Source organism: Vespula vulgaris, chromosome 14 (genome assembly GCF_905475345.1).
Source record: "Vespula vulgaris chromosome 14, iyVesVulg1.1, whole genome shotgun sequence".
NCBI lineage: Eukaryota > Metazoa > Arthropoda > Insecta > Hymenoptera > Vespidae > Vespula > Vespula vulgaris.
Window position 1 is genome coordinate 1,434,138 of NC_066599.1, and position 17,766 is coordinate 1,451,903.

The following is a 17,766-nucleotide window of genomic DNA, read 5'->3' on the forward strand; positions in this document are numbered from 1 at the left end:
GAGAGAGAGAGAGTTTGAATCTGTCGAAATATTTTCGAACAAAAAAGAATATTCGAAACCTTCGTCGAGAACAAAAAATAAATGATCGATTGTTCTTGATGTTTACTATTTAAAGAATAATGTTTATATTATCTTTTCTCTGTATGTTCTTTTTTTCTTTTAGAATTTTTATAAGTAATACAACTAAATGTTTTTATACTCTCTCTCTCTCTCTTATTTATTTAATTTTATTTAATTATTTTTTATTGTTTAATATAGATAAGGAATTTGTAATAATTACAATGTTTTATGTCTTTTCTTTCTTTCTTTTTTTCACTTTCTTCTTATATTCGTTATTATGTTCCCTTTCATTTCTTTCTCTCTTCCACCTCCTCTCGGTATTAAACTACCAAAGTAAATTTTTATTTATTTTAATAAGCGAATTATCATATAGAGAAGTATCTATTAATTCTCATATACTCGAATTCTCTCTGATATTCAGTATCTTTCTACTTGTCAGATAAAGAATATCATTTTTCACGATATATCCCTACAAGCGATCGATTTCGTAGAAGCATGTAAACGTGAAGTGACACATATGACGATAACAGTCAGAAAAATAAAGAAAAATAATCGAAAAGAGGATTTTCTCGATCGGGTATTTTCTATTTTTATCTCGATAGAATCGTAACACTATGCAGCGTCCTAGGGTATATATAAAGAGATCGTTTCGTTCTTCCGTGTCGTTTGATATGGGAAATGAAAGAAAAAGGGAGGACGAGATATAGATATATACATATATGTACACACACACACACACACACATATATATACTTTCACATATATATATGTATGTATATATACGCAGAAGAAATTCTTGCTTTCTCAAGCACGGACACATTTATCTGGCTGCTGTGATCGGATGAACGAGTCCGATCGAGTCTCCAGTTTCATTTATATTGACTTTTGCTGCTCTCGGTTTTGTTACTTCGTTACCGAGAAGAGGGAGAGGAGGAGGATACACGTACGAGTTTTTGATAAAGTTAACCGGGGTAATTAACGCGCCAACTATAATCGTAGGTGATCTAGTTTGCGTTAAGAACTTCTTCCTTGGTTTATCTCGTGGGACCAAGTAACCTTGTGGTTCAGCTAGCGAATTCCTCTTACTTATTTACTCGTATTCTTTGCTCATAGAAAGATGAAGAAGAAGAAGAAGTTAATCTTCTCGAGTACTAGAGAGATAATGAGAATGGAGAAAATGATTTCTGCGTTATATCTCTTTTTCTCTCTTGGAAGAAAATTAATTGACACTTTTTTTTCTTCTTCTATTGTTTTTCGATAAGTATAAGAGGAAAAAGAAACGTTATTTCATTTCATAGATCGTTGAAAAGAGAAAGAAAAGAATATAGAAACTAAATAGAAATTAGTATAAAATAATACAGTAAAATATATAGATTTTGGATTTGGGTATTATTAGAAGCGAGTATAAAAGATGTGTTGTATTTGACGTATCATGGTATATAATAGATAGATATAACAATGCTTCGTTATTTGTATGTCTAAATAATTTATTAATTTATTTGAGAAGATAAATAATTAAATATAGTTAACGAAGCATAGAAGAGAGAAAGAGAGAGAAAGAGGAAGAGATACAAGATCTTATAAAACTTGGGAAGACAATCGATCTTTTTTATAGTATCAGCAAATACTATTAGTCTAAAAATATATCTGCAATTGAAATGAACTTTTCTAAAGATGATCGTGATAAGAAGCTAGCGAGTTCTTTGACTTTATTGAATTTCCGTAAAAAGTAATTAAGATATAGAAAGTGATTACGAGATGCGGAGACGTTTAAAAGGAAAAGGAAACGAAAATTCTACGATATTGCATTTTCATTTTCAATGTGCGAACTATAATGTTAATTTTAATTAACGTTACATTTCATTCGAGTTTCAAGATGATTGCAAGAAGATAAAGATATATACATATACATACATATATATATATATATACATACGAATATACATAGCAAGAAGCAGACAATTATCGTTTGAAATAAGTTCAAGAAGATAAACATCATTTTTCTCGAATCAATTCACGCACGAAGAAAGAAAGAGAGAGACGAGAGAGAGAGAGAGAGAGACAGACAGATAAAGAGATAGACAAGTTTCTTTAGAATAAATCGTCGATCTCAACTATCTAGTATCTCAAGATCAAGGATCGAGAAGATAGGGATCGATCGTAGAAAGAGAAAGAGAAAGAGTAAGAGAGAGAAAAGGAGAGAGTATTCCAACACGATAACGTTAGCTCTCTAACTCGTCCGGACATAAATCCTTTGCTTACTGACTCGTACGAATTAAGAAAATCACGGGCTGAATCCTCGCTCTTCTCTCAGGGATGTTCAAGGATAAATGTTGAAGTAGAACGAGGATGCAAGAGAAGAGTAAAGAAGATGATGATTCTCTTTCTCGAGCTTTTCTTTCTCTCTCTCTCTCTCTTTCTCTCTTTCTCTCGGTCGAGAGCTAATCGAGCGAGTCGAGAGACAAGCCTTGCGAGAAGGTAAAAGCGACAGAAATCGCTGGGCTCTGCCATGTGTTTTTCGAAAGAAAACAAAAAGAAACACACGCAACAACAACAAAAAAAGAGTTAAAGGGAGATAGGAAAACGTGGAGGCGCAGGATTTTCTATCTCTCTTTCTCTTGGCCACATATATATATATATATATATATATGTATGTATGTGCGTGTGTGTGTGTGTGTGTGTGTGCGTACACCGTCGAAAGCATTGAAGCAGAGCACAGCATCACCAGGAACAGCGTCATCATCATCATCATCATCATCATCATTATCATCATCGTCGTCGTTGTCGTCGTCGTGTCGTTCTACGAAGGGACCCTGAGAAGTTGAATAACCTTCATTAGAAAAAATAAATAAATAAGTAAATAAATAAATAAATAAATAAATAAATAAATAAATATCGCGTGATGTCCTTCGTACTTTGCTAATGTAAGAGAAGTTAATTGCTCTATACGTCGGTCGATGCCATTCGAAAATAATATTCTCGCAACTGAGATCGTTATAATGCCACTGTTACGCGCGATGTTTTGTCGAGCGCGACCTCGTGGAACGTTATTAACCATCTTCTCTCTTCTCTCTGCCATCAGAAGAGTGTTTATGCGTATGTATGCATCTACGTATGTGTAGGTATCAACATCTTATATATTATACATCTCTCTCTCTCTCTTATTTTATAAGTCACGCGTTCTATGTATGTGTGTGTGTGTGTATATATATATATATATATATATATATATATATATATGTATGTATGTATGTATTACAGACAATTTATAGTTACACGAAACGTCGACGATATTTTATGCTTTAACGGCCGTTATTTTTAGTTCCTAGTATGCTTTAACCCCCCTCCCCCTCTGACCCCCCCGCCCGTCCGCCACTACTCTTCTTAGGACGTTCCGATCGGTCCATCCTTGTGTATTTTACACGATCGTCAGTGTCACGATCGTCAATGTTGTTGTCCTTCGACATTCTCGTAAATAATTTTTTTCAGCGACCATCGAAATTCGATTCTGATTATTGGAATCATTTGGAATCGCTTTTTTCTTCCTTTTTTCCTTTTTCTTAAGTTTATATTTTTATTAATTATTATTTAGCGTATTCAGGATCGTCGAGATGTATCTTTGTGGTCCCATCGCTGAGAATCTGTTTTTTATTTTCTTTTCTTTTCCTTTCTCTTTTCATTTTTTTTTAAGGGAGAGAAAGAGAGAGGGAGAGGGAGAGAGAGAGAGAAATTCTTCGAAGAGCCAAATAATTGTTCAGATCGAGAGGATAAAAATTCGATTTTGGTTCATTAAGAATTCCCCAAATCGTTTTCGTTTTTCGTGCCGTACGTAGTTAACGTCGGATATCTTCGATCTTATGAATTTTCATTGGAAATATTCGCACAATCGACCATTGTTTTGATAGACAATAGGTCCCGAAAGGGTTCCGAAGGATTCTTTTATTTTTCGATTCGTTCGTTCGCTGATATGGTATTTTGATTTTTTGTTTGTTTTATTACTTTGCAGGAAGAGCGATGTTCAAACGATTATCGAAATCGAGGCGGCACAGTGCCGATGACGTCGGTCTTGCTTTACCGAGAAGTCCGAATTTGGAGGAATCAGAGACTCAACAAAGTATCAGTCCGATTCCAGTTTCTCGGGACAATTCTCAAGGATTGAGTCCTGCGGCGTTACTTAGGATCTCCAGGACGAAATACAGCCGAAGAAGTTGCGGCGATGCTACAGCGATGCAAGCGTTACTTTCTTCGAAGCAGGACGAGGAACATGAGGTCGTTGAGGTTGACTACCGGAGTGACTATCAGACCGACTATCAGATGGTCACAGCTGTGCCGGCGTTCATCGTCGAGCATGAGCCCGAAAAACAACGAGGTAGGTAGACATTTTCTTTTCTTTCCTCATTTTTATTATTTTATTTTTCTTTCGCATAATTTTTGTAGAATAGTAATTGGTACGATTTAATTTTCAATTAAAATGGTTTAATTCGATTCGATTAAAACGATATATATTAGTCAGAATCTTTGGATCAAATTGAAGTATCTTATGTAAGTAAAATTATTGGATTAAATTCGATTGATATATTTGTTATTATTGTTATTGATCAAAATATATTGTTATGTGGTAATTTGTTATCTTGTTCATTTCTATCGAACTATGTCGTGTTACTTCACAAAGACGATATTTCGATTAGTATTTCTAATCTTATATCGATGTTGGATCGATATTCGTGGTATTTATTTTATTTCTCTTATCACTTTTCCTCGAGGTTTTTATTCGATGACGCTGGGATATTATCGGAAATAATATGATGATTGGTGAAAGTCGAAAGGAAACGTTTTGTCTCCGTGTGATTTTAGATGAAGATAATAATAATTGAAGAGTGTGTTGAGAGACGCGACCCTCGGTATACGTGGCTAACCACGCGTTTCTTTCCACCTCGCAATACTAAATGTTCATGAACTGTTTGAAAGAGGGAGAGCGGAACGAGAGGCATGCAAAAATTTCTTACGAAATTATCGTCTTGGAAAAAGGAAAAAAAGAAGCCGGGTAAATTTGTTCTAAAAAACGAGACTCATCGATCTAACACAAATGTAGAAAAAAATTAAAATTGAAATTAAAAAAAGAAAAAAAAAAGAACCGAACGAGTGAACGTACCTTATTCGAAACAATTTTATTATGTTGACGATTGTTTCAAATGAATTTCACTCACTTTTTTTTTCACGAGTGTATAGAAATAAAAAAAAAATAAAAAAAAAATATTAGAATAAGAAAAATATATGTCTCTGTAGATTCTTCTTCTTTCTTTTCTTTTTTCTTCCTTTTTTTTCGTACTATTCACTCGTGGTTTTCCATCGTCGCTCTTAATCTCGTGTTATAGTGATCGAAGAAGCGGAACCAGTGGTCGTAGATAGGAATGCGGTGCACATAGGCGTCTTGTATAGCGATGCAACGGTTGCGCAATTTGTGAATTATCATGGCGTAACCGCACGATGGAAGGTGGAACGTTCAAGGTTCGTCGAGTTGTAACTCGTACGTTCGAACTTATATGGTGTGTATGTATGCGTATATATGTACAACTATGAATGATGAATCGAATTTATTACGTACTTAAATTGTTAGAAGAAAAAGAAAAGAAAAGAGAAGAAAAGAAATAAATAAATATACGTAAAAGTCTCGTAAGTAGAAATAAAAAAAAGAAACTTGAAATTTGCATTTATATTAAACGGAATATGGGTACGCATTCGAATCCCATAGACAAATAATATATCTCAGCTGATAATAAATAATATTGGCATAAAATAAATAATATTTATATGCGAATGAATAATAATGAAATAAATTAATTAATTAATAAATCAAATCAAATCGAGTCGAATCAAATTAGTTGCAATAAAGTAAAAAAAAAAAAAAAAGAAAAGAAAAGAAAAGAAATGAAATGAAATGAAATAAAATAAAATAAAACAAAATAAAATAAAACGAGTGGTATAACGTTCAAATAGATTGAGTCGATACTGACGTATATATTCTCGATAAAATAAGAAGATAAATAATAGTATAAAAAAAATAATAAATATCAACTGAGCAAATGATGTTACGTACGATATATAAAAATATATATATACATACAAGCACATACGAACGTATAATACATACACTTATAAATATAGGAAACAAGAAATGAATTGAATACACGAATAAGGTGAGACGAATAAGACAGAGAAGAAGAGATACGTTTTAGATGTCGTAGAGAGCACCTGCACAGGCTGCTTCGAGTTTTTCTTTTCTTCTTCTTTCAGTTTTCTTTTCCCTTCGAAAGGGCAACCTTATTAAAGGCTTTAGAAAACCGGCATGGAACGACCTCGGAACCTACCACGGCCGTTAATTAATTCTTTTGGGAGATATTCGAAAGACGCACTCTGCGACCGGTCCTCAATTAGTCACACGATTATGTCGTCACGATGTGTCCTCCTGTCGCATCATCAGAAAAGTGTCACACCTCGTTAGACTCGTTCTTCTCTCGCATAGTTTCTCTTTCTAATCGCGTGCTATTCTCATCCGTAGTGTTCGTACGTGACTTCGTGCATCCTTACCGATGGCACACAATCTCATTCGACTTTTCATACGCAACTCTTTCAAGAAAATATTATATCTACAGTATCTACATATGCATCATTATGCATCGATGTAACATATATGTATATATATATATGTTGTAAGAATCCAGTTGATTACGAAAAAAAAAAGAAGGAAATGTTATTTAAGACGAATTTAAGAGTCCTTTAAATTATATTCTCGTCATTTCAGAGACTAAAATAATAATGTATAATAAAATAAAATGTAATAAATACAAAAGGTTCCTTCGGTTTGTTCGAATAATTAATGATCGTTAAGATACAAAGAAAGAAAAAGATAATTTTATTCATACTGGCAATCAACAAAATTTCTAATCGTAAAATCGTTGAAAACGATTTCAATAGAAATTTCCAGTTGAAATCGTTCGTACGTGACTTTCCCGTATAGCTTTTACCGTTAAAGAAATGGGTCAGCGCGCATCGATAATTGACGTTTAATACTTTCCAATGAAATTCGAAGTAGTTAATTATCTGAAACAGCTTCCTCGTTAGTAGGTAATATGGCTGATTACGTTGGATGGAGAAGGATCTTATTGCTTGGAAGAAGCGTCAAGTTAGAATCATCTTAGAGTAGGAAATTTCCTTCTTCCATCACCATCTTCTTTCTCCTCTTTTTTCCTTTTTTCGTCGCATTTTTTATTTATCTACTTTTTTGCTTTTTTTTTTAATTTTTTAACTAATGAAATCTGCCTCGTCGAGGCTTATCTAAGTTAATTAACTAACGAAGGGGATCATTATCGTCGAAGGAAAAACGCGACTCGTCTGGTTATCGAGTGGTTATTCTCGTTTTTACTCGCCATTGACGATAAGTAGTATAGATTTAATATGATGCGACGTATGATTAACAAAAAAGATCGTTATCGCGTATATTCTCCACTATTCTCGATTTGAACAGTGATCGACGATAACGGACTCGTAAAGAGTACAGTTAACAGCCACGGTTCTCTTCTGTCTTTATTTCTCTCTCTCTCTCTCTCTCTTTCTTTCTCTCTCTCTCTCTTTCTCGAGTTTACGGTTACACATATATGTATGTATGTACCCCTATGGTTTTCGAGAGAGTAGTGAAAAGTTCGTCGTTTACAAAATCGGTAAATCGTTAATGCACTGCACGTTCGACGAACCGAACTTGCTCGACCGGGACACCAGAAGCAACACGCAGCTGTACGTTGAAAAAGGGACAGAAAAGACGAAATCGATTTTTACACTTAAATACCTTGCATTCCTTTACGAACTCCAACTGTTCGAGTTCGCGAACTGACGATTATTTCGAATAACGATCGTTAATTCTTTTAAAAGGAAAAGGAGAAGGAGACACGGAGCTCTCGAAAAGGGTGGATCATCTTGAGATCTGGATCACATTTTCTTGGAAATTTTTCTTACGTTCGATGTTACTCCTTTCTTGTTCTTTCTTTTTCTTTCTTTCCCTTCTTTCTTTTTTGTTTTGTTTTCACGATCGTTATTTCAGGATTAACATTATTCTTCAGTTTCTTTCTTAACATTTTCCTGCATCCTTATTTGTTATTAATAGAAGAAAAAAAAATGTGGATTAAAAAAATTCATATCAAATTAAAACGTAACATATTAATTACAATGTATAATAAATAAAAATATAATGTACTATATTACATAGTAATATTTTAATTTCTATCGTGATATAGAAATGATTTTTTTTAATATGTTTTTTCTAAATTTATTTTATTATGACAGTTTGTTTGTTGATAGAAGAGTGTAGAAGAAAAAAAGAACCATTTCTCGCGAATCATTACATACAACGTATACCAGATTTTTTTTTCTTCTTTTCTTTCGGAATAAGACCAGTTAGCGAATCTAAATACTTTAAAACATTATGCTCCGATGAGTTCCTTGTTCTATGTCACGTCAGAATCGTCAGCTTCGACTTTTTCTTGACACGATACACATAGGTCAAATATTCTTTGAGATTTTCTTTGTCTTTTAATGCTATTTTTAAGAAGAACTGATCAACACTGCTTCGAGTAGTCGCTAATCTCGAAATATCGCATCCTTTCACTAATCAACCGTCTGCTTGTTTCTCGACCGGTGTCTCGTTAGGAACAAGAAACTTATACACTTCAACGCATATACGTATATATATGTACGTGTGTACGTGTTTCCTTTCCTCGCGAATTCTTTAAAAGTTTTTCGAAAAAACGAAAGTGATAGTCTCCGTGTAAGAATTCGAAAGCTTTTAGATTCTAATTTCAGTTGATTATTGCGTTACAAACTAAACGTACGTATGCAAGTACAGTAGTTCTTTTTTCGATTGCTATCAGCGTCTTTCATGCTATCCGCATCTCTAACCGCATTGCCGTTACTTTTTTGCGGAAAGGTGTATAACAATAGTACTGGTAGAAAGTAGTCAACATGACTCGACTTTGTCTCGAACGTGAACAAATTTTTACGCGTACAATTTTATTATATTATTACTACTACTACTATTACTACTAGTATTAATAATAATAATAATAGTAGTAGAATAAGAATATTCGAAAGACACAGTATAGTGAAAAATAAAAAATTAAGAGTACGCGTTAATTCGTTAAAGAAAATTGTATTTGTGAAGAATGATTTTGTTTTGGAAATAAAATCAATGAAAATTGTTTACAGGCTTAACAAAATGCTTGGCAAAATGCTTGGCTTTTTTACACTGACAGGATTCGATTCAGAAACAAGCACAGTTGCGACACGGTCACGGACACTTCCTTCTGGAATTACATTGCGGATTATAACGCGTTGCTTCCTCTCTCAGCTTGTTCTCGTCGAAAACAGTTCCTTTCGAGCATCGAGCCAAGTCGTTACTATTCTATACGTTCTTTTCACCTCTGTGGACCAGAAAAAGAGAAGGAATAAAAAATAGTGAGATAAACGATTCAAGAATGGTGGAATAAAAATTTGTATTGTTTGAAAGCAGGTACAATTTCGAAATAATATTTTTTAATCAATCGTTAAGTACATCAGCAATTAATTGATCGCATAGATCGGTAACACGTTCAAAAAAAAAAAAAAGAATCTTTATACATTTAGAAACGGATCAAATTTAATACAACAAAAAGACACGAAGTGAAACAGTGCAGATTCATCGATAGAAATATTTTGATAAGAACAAAATAATCTCAGAAAATACTTCAATCCTTTACCTTACATAACCGATAACATTTAACCTGTGATATCGCTATAGATCTCAATTATCATGATTCCAACAATACCATTATCTAAAATAATAATAATCCAAACAAATCGAAAAGTTAATGTAGAAAAAGATTAAAAAGTCTATTATATATACCAACTATGATAGGTCAAATCGAATATAGAGAAATAAATTGGCACATATCGAAACGTAGAGTTTTCGAGTGCAATATGGATTCGGGCGTTTACCACATGCATACATGAATACATATATGTATGTATGGATGTATGTACGTACGTATATATGTATGTATGTACGTACGTCTGGCCGTTAACGAGGCTATAACGCGTTCGACTCAGCAGACCGTTTCTCTTCGTGTACCGCGGCGTGCGTTATCGCAAAACACGTGTACCCGATACCTGAGCAGCCTGACAATCGTCTTGGTTGTTCGTAGAGGATCGAATGGCTCGATGGCACGGCCCCGTTAACCGGGGTGACACCTCGAAAAAGTAGTCGCAAAATACGCGGAACCAGCAGCCGTGCTTTCGACGATGGACTTGGCTCGATTCTCGCTCGACTTCTTCTCTCTCTCTCTCTCTCTCATATATATATATATATATATATATATATATATATATATATATCTTTTTCTTCTTCTTTAACATTTCCTGGGGGCGACCATATGTCGAGCTCGAATGCGGATGCCGGGTGGTTTTTCGTCCTCTGAGGTGGCCCGTTGCTGTCCCGGTATCCATCGACCTCTCCACCTCCTCCCACTCCCTCTTTTATTCCTCTTTACCCTCTCTCTTTCTCTTTTTCTTTCTTTCCTTCTCTCTTTCTCTCTCTCTTCTTCTCTTTTTTTCTTTTTCTCTTTCTTTCTCTTTCTCCCTCTCATTCTTCTCGAACATCACCCAAACGGGTACATGTTTCGACTGTTGAGTTTTCATTTCGAACGTATTGTTTGTTTTTTTCTTGGTTTTTTTTTTTTTTTTTGGAAGAGGGGATAAAGGATGAGTGGGTGGGTGAGGAAAGAGAGGGTCACACCGCCATCAATGTGAATTATTATTTAATTCAACAAATGTGTCGTTAAGAACGTATTTCGTAATTGATATAATAGTTAAGTATAAAGTTATTAATGGTCAGAATGGTAAATCGCGACATTGACCGATGTAAAGGATCGCAAAGTGCATCAGTACGATGATCGTGAGTAAAGCAAGGGTAGGGCAAGCGCCATATGTTGCAGCGATACAATGCATCATTTCTTCAGGAAATAGTTGCCTTTAATGAACCGCATTTACATGCGTACGGATGGTGGTGCAATAAAGGGATGAATGGGATAACGTTTACTATACTCGCCATGTATGAACATGTTCTCGAATAATAGATATACTCTTGTATTCTATCTCTTCATCTCTTTCTCTCTCTCTCTCTCTCTCTCGCTTACTCTCTCTTTTCTTCTTTCTCTTTATTACGATAGATTTATACAAATCGTTGAATTATTAACACGATTATATTCGCAAAGGAGAATAGATATAAGGGAGTTAATAAATCCTTAGCGAAAATCGACGACTGCGATTCAATGGTATTTCCTGAAGGGACGACCATATGTCGAGCGTGAACTCGAATACCGGGTTGTTTTTCGTCTTACGAAGGTGGTCCAATGCCATTCAAGTCTCTTTCCTTAACTTTCTTCTCGTTTCGTTGGCTTTGATCAAATTTAAACTTACGAATGAAATAAATACCTAAGCGAATAACGTTCGAGTGCAAAAATTCGTTCGGCAAAAATAAAAATTATTTGTTGTGTTGTTGTTTTCAGGGTCAAGCTTAGGAGTCTGGGGCCGTAGGATGAGCAAAAAGATAGACTCCTTTCGTAGGGCTGGTTCCCGTGAAACGATTTGTTCCCTAGAAAGATCCGACCCTAGCGCCAACAATAATAACAATGAATCTAGTAACAACAATAACAACAATGGCAATATAAATCCTACGTTGAACAAGACGACGTTGCAATCGCAGAAGACGGATTCAAAGCTGGAGTCGAAGAGGTTATCAGGAAATTCTCAGAGATCACCGTCGCCCTTCAAATCGTTTTTCATTCGTATGGGTTCGACCGGTATGTTAAATTCGACAAGGATCAACAGACGTTCCGCGAACGTCGACGTCGGTTCGAAATCTACGGAGAAAGAGAATCTATTTAGAAGTTGCAGTACGAGTCAATTGAACACGAGTCCGACATACGTGAAGGGAGATGATCCATCCGAAGGGATCGATCTTCGGATCGCGGCACGTAAGGACAAGACGGTATCCTGCGACGATTTGGCTGCTCGAAGAAACGACGATGTCTTCGACGATCCTACCGACGACGTATCACCATCCGTATGTCAATCTGGAAGTCTTTCCGGTAGTCCAACTGGTAGCCCGTCGGCCAGTCCCTCGGGAAGTCCGTCAACGAGAAATTTCAAGCCGTGCGATTTTGGACGATCAAGAATGGAATCGGCAATGAGGAAGAGTAGCAGCTGCGACTTCAAAGAAGCCAAGAAGTCTAGTTTCCCGTACGCTTTTCTGAGATCGAAGTTATCTGTTCTGCCCGAGGAACGTCACGGATCGTTCGTTTCGAAAGACGAAAGATTGTTCAAGACTGCGTCGGAGGAACATTTTCCGGCGTTGAAGATAGAGGACACTTACACCGGTACGACTACGTTAGGACGTAAACGATCTAGAAATGGTAATTTAGGTCGTGGTAACGTTTCTTCGAGGTACCAAGAGACGACGAAGCCACCGAGGAATTCATACGTGGAATTTCGAAAAAAACAGGAAAGGTACAGCCTGAATCCTAGCGAGCTCGAGCGTATAGAGGACTCGACGTTTCATCAGGAAGATTCGTCGCGTTACGGTGCGTACGTTAGCGTTAGTCCGATGTCACTTGCACGGGGAAACGTTCCAAGTGTTCATAGATCCGAGATCAATCAGGACAGACTGGACTTTCCTGGCAGAACGATGGATCTTAGATTTTCCGAGACGTCTTCGTTGAACGTCGAACTCGACGTAACTGCCACGTTGAGAATCGACAGAAGGAATTCAGCTCCCAGTGGCGAACAAAGGCTATCGTCTCATTACGTCAGTTCGAACGAGTCTGGTTACGACAGCGACGGTCCTAGGGGCGAATCGGCAGCTGCGTCGGAGAACGAAGCATTGAGTTTGAAATGTACGGATAGCTCGGACACCAGTAGCGTTATAGATTCCGAATTGGAAAAGCCTATTAGGAGTTCGACCCCCAGCGAGTGTCAGGATCAAGAACAGAAAGAATTGAGGAAGGGCTCGACGAACGAGACGAGGATTGACTCGTCAGAAATAGGCGATGTGATAGACGGTCTGAGATGGCATCAGAGTACCTCTGGTAGGTTGCTACCGAGCATCCATCAGACTTCGTTCGACAACGCCACTACGAATTCTCATTTTCCTGTCTGCGGCGATGGTTCAAGCGGTATTGCCAACGTAACGAAACCTCTCGACGTGTCACCGCATCGGATAAGATTGCAACAAGATAAGACTCGCTTCCTCAGCGATATCATACAGCCACCAAAGAGAGTCAGACGTTGTCGTATAGTCCAACTTCAGAAGAGAGATCCGAAAGAGAGTTTGGGAATACGATTGGCTCAGCAAAGACTCGGAGAGATCCGTTATATCGTCGTACAGCTAGAAAGCGATGGGATAGCTCATAGGTAATCGATTGGTCATTTATCTCTTTCTCTTATCTACTTTATGATCATCGATCATCTCATCGTTATCTTTTATTCTAGGGACGGTAGGCTAAGACTCGGTGACGAGATCGTCGAAGTCGAAGGGAAGGAGTTACGAACTCTTGAGAGTCTCGAGGAGGTCCAAGAGTTCCTTAGATCGTTTACAGGAAATAAGATAAGATTGATGACAGCTTACGAGGAAACGGTGCCCCAGGTCTACGTAGCACCGCCAACACCAACCTCAACCTCAACCGCTCTACCTGGCGAGTACGAGTATCTGGAAAATGCGAAGAATCTTTCGAACATGTCGTTGATCGACGACAAATCGAAGGAAGGTTCATCGAAAGACAGTAAGGTCAATGAGGATACAACACGATCTAGCAAACGACCTGACTTTCTACCCCTCTCCTGCCTGTCGAAGAATCATCGAAAGGACTCGGAGAATGGTTTCGAGGCTAACACCGAATCACAGCACTATCTGACGAAACACGTCGCCAAGTTTGAAAAGGGCTACGGGAAGCCGAGTTTGGGATTTAGCGTTGTAGGTGGAAGGGACAGTCCGCGTGGTGAAATGGGCATTTTCGTCAGACGTGTCTTTCCAGGTGGACAAGCCGACGTATCCAAGTCGTTGTTCCAAGGTACACCTGAGTCTTTCGTATTGACTAGCACGTCCCTTCTTCGATGAGTATTCGAAGGAACGACGAGTCCGGACACACGTCGAATCTTTAATCCGACACCTGACGTCTTGTGAATCTTTAAACAGTTACCTTTCTCTCTCTCCTCCTTTCCCTCTTCTATCTCTCTCTTCCGTTGACTCTTGCAACAACAACGTGCAACTCTCTCGAAGCGGACGATCGACGAAGAATCCCAATCGTTTGATTTATTTCCTTCAACATTTTAACGATTCCCCAAGGGACTTCATAGTTCAACGAATTACCGACCATCATAATTCCAGCCTAGATCATGCTCGTTAGAGACTCGTAAAGTGTGTTCGAAAAAAGTCAACGCTTCCGTAAGCAATTAGTTACGATTAACGTGTCAGCCATATTAAATAGAAAGATACCTACAATTAATCCCGATCGCAGGAAGATTCTCTCTCTCTCTCTCTCATTACTAGCTCTCTATAGTATTTAATTCTTAACAGGCTAATATTTCCTCGAGCGAACGAGTAAAAGAGATTTTTGTGACTCGGTTAGAAGGTGGAAGACGGTAGGAGACGTTAGGTAGATGTTAGCTAGGCTTCACGCAACACGTTTCGAGTTTCAACCGATCCCTTCTTACGTTAGTCTTTACGAGGTGACCGCTGCCATGGCGGTTTCCTCTTGCTTTTTCTTTGAAACCCTCTGCTTTCGGCCCCCTGGCGTATGCTTATATAACGGTTCCGTGGTCGACTCGGTTGCATAAGCAAAGGGGCTCTCCATCTATCTTACTTTCCAAGCAATACGTTCAATATGCTCTTCGTGGTTGAAAGACAGGTGGTTACATAAAATTACACCGCAATGGATTATTCTCGTGAGAAAGAGAGAGAGATGGATAGATAGAAGCTAATTCTTTTTTAGTCTTTCTTTTCTTTTTTTTTTCTTTTTTTTTCTTTTAAGTGTTCTAGTGGAATTGATACGCGAGAAATATCGTAATTTACGAATCGAATTTATTAGATATTAAAAATATGTTAGAGATGGGATCGTTATTTATTTCATATATCTATCTGTGTATGCTGTTATGTATATATTTTTTTCTTTTTTTTTTTTTTGTTTAAATTATAAAGTATACTAGTCGGCACATTTTTATTGTTAACCAATAGAAACGGGAGAAAGTTTTTGATGAGGTAATCAAACGTTGATTGCAACGAGTGATCTAATGGTTCCGAGATCTTTCTGCTTTCCTTCTTCTTCCTTTTCTTCTCTCTATTAACAGCTTATGCCGTAAAACATTTAGTAACGAATTATTACGGAATCAATCGCCCTATAAAAATTATTTATTTGTAAGAATTATAAATTAATTCGATATCTTCTGATCATATTGTGTTGCAGGCGACGAAATCGTGAGTTTGAATGGGAAGATCTTGAAGGGTCACACGCATCAGGAAGTGATCGAATTGTTCAAAGCGGTTAGAGAAGGTCCGGTCGAGTTAGAAATAACGAGGCGACACAGGTAAAAGAACGACAAACAAAAAAATATTTAAATCAATGGATAAACAAAAGAATCAATTTTTTTTTTTAAATATAAATGATGTTTCGACGTTCCCGTTCATTTTTATTAAATCTATCCTTTTTTTTTTTCCTTCTTTATTTTTTTAGGTATCCTAAGAGCACCCTGAAATCGACACCGTACTAAGAAAAAAAAAAAAAGAAAGAAAGAAAACAAAAAGAAAAAGAAAATGGAAAGAAAACGAGAAAAAAAACGAGGCTATATAAACAACGACGCGAAACTGCCCACCGGAAGTGCTCTTTCGAATTTAATTCTAAGCGAACGAACCGTGGCGCAAACGACCTACGAAGTTTTAGGATTCTAGTCTTTCACGAAAAAGAAGCAAAAAGGGAAAAAAAGTAAAAAGGAAAAAAAGAAAAGAAACAAAAAAAAAATTAGAGGGAGAAAAAGCAAAAGAAAAGAGAAAATAACGAAAAAAAAAAAAAAGCAGAAAGATAAAAAAAGCACAGGAATCTTCGAATTTTTATATATGCTCGTTTAGATTAATTTATTAATCGTCGATTGCCTAGCAAATTGAATTTATTTTATTTGCGCATTACGATAATGACTATAGCAATTATTATTATTACTATTATTATTATTTTCTTTTTATTTTTATTATTATGATTATTATTAGACGTTATCAAAAATGTTTATCAAGATTTTAATATGACTTCATCGACGCCGCGCGAAGATCGATTTTAATATTGACTATCTTTTAACATTATTTTATATTATTTTATTTTATTTTTCTTTCTTTTTTCTTTTTCTTTTTTTTTTTTTTTTTTTTTTTTTTTAATTATAGAGGACAATAAAAAAAGAAATATATATATATATATTTAAGGACATACTTTTAAGGTGCTTGACGATATAACTTTTATTAGGGAGTGGCAGTTAGTAATATATCAAGGATTAACATTACTCTTTTTCTCTCTTTATCTCTCTCCCTCTCTCTCATTCTCTCTCTCTTTCTCTCTCTCTCTTTTTCTCTCTCTGCGAGGATGCTATTATTAAATAATAAATTTACTTCCAATGATCTATACAAAAATTTACAATATATACATATAGGATCTGTAACGTGTATTTATGTACAAATTGCATTGTTTCTCATTATATATTTCTCTCTTTCTCTCTCTTTCTCTTTATCTTTTTTCTTCTTTCTCGATAAAAAAAGCTTCTCACGTAGTCGTCCTCACGTATCGACGAGAAGAAGATCTGCACACGACTTGGCCTTCGTTGCTCTGTAATAGGAAGAAGAATAAATAAATAAATCGAAAATAAAAAGGATAAAAATTTACGTATTATAAATACACACACACATATACACACGTATATATATATATATATATAATTTCGTACATACGTGAGGATTCGAAACGTAGATTTAGTAATGAAATTATTAATAGATTAAGAAGAAAGAAAGTTGTAATTTGTAGAAAATCGATTTAGAGTCGAAAATTATTATTATTATTATTATTATTATTATTATTACAACGATCACACCGAAGGAAGAAAACACGTGTGTATATATATACATATATAATATATCCATCGCAAAAAATTTCATCTTAAAGCTGACGCAATGTTTATCGGAAACGTTGTTATTGAAAGAAAAAAGAAAAAAAAAAGATAAAAAAAAAGTAAAAAAGAAAAGAAGAAAAAAAAAATTATAAAAAAGGAAAAGAAAAAAACTTTTATCGTCACTCACTGTGGTTCTCGATTTTTAATACGTCTGCACAAATGTAACGCAACCGGGCCACTTTTGATATGGCGAAAGAGTTGTACAGCTTCTCTGTGTGTCAAGTCGTGACAAACCTGACCGTTCACAGCTAAAATCTCGTCTCCTGCACGCAAACGACCATCTTCGGCGGCCTGACCACTTGGTAGAACCGATTTTATGAAGATGCCTATAAAAAAGTTAAGAAAAAAAAAGAAAAAGAGAGAAAAGAATTAAAAATAAAAACAAAATAATTAAACATCGTTAATGCACGATGCTTCAAAAGGTAC

The 17,766-nt window shown here is 36.0% G+C and overlaps 2 protein-coding genes across 3 annotated transcripts in view; one reads left to right on the top strand and one right to left on the bottom strand.

Moving 5' to 3' along the window:
• LOC127068893 (dentin sialophosphoprotein-like) overlaps window positions 1-16,559 on the top strand; it is a 64,727-nt gene extending 48,168 nt beyond the window's left edge. Inside the window, exons 2-6 of the mRNA XM_051005263.1 lie at window positions 4,067-4,429; window positions 11,652-13,554; window positions 13,633-14,210; window positions 15,603-15,723; window positions 15,870-16,559. Of these exons, the coding sequence (XP_050861220.1) occupies window positions 4,075-4,429; window positions 11,652-13,554; window positions 13,633-14,210; window positions 15,603-15,723; window positions 15,870-15,906 (2,994 nt within the window). The 5' untranslated portion in view covers window positions 4,067-4,074 and the 3' untranslated portion in view covers window positions 15,907-16,559. The remainder of the gene's footprint in view (window positions 1-4,066; window positions 4,430-11,651; window positions 13,555-13,632; window positions 14,211-15,602; window positions 15,724-15,869) is intronic.
• Window positions 16,560-16,610: 51 nt separating this feature from the next.
• The window catches only part of LOC127068896 (uncharacterized), a 33,888-nt gene continuing 32,732 nt past the window's right edge, over window positions 16,611-17,766 (bottom strand). The window contains exons 4-5 of one of the 2 annotated variants that reach the window (XM_051005269.1): window positions 17,468-17,666; window positions 16,611-17,000 (exon numbers count right to left, since the gene is read on the bottom strand). In XM_051005269.1, coding sequence (XP_050861226.1) covers window positions 16,952-17,000; window positions 17,468-17,666 — 248 coding nt within the window. In that variant the 3' untranslated portion in view covers window positions 16,611-16,951. The remainder of the gene's footprint in view (window positions 17,001-17,467; window positions 17,667-17,766) is intronic. The other variant, XM_051005270.1, reaches the window with a different exon arrangement.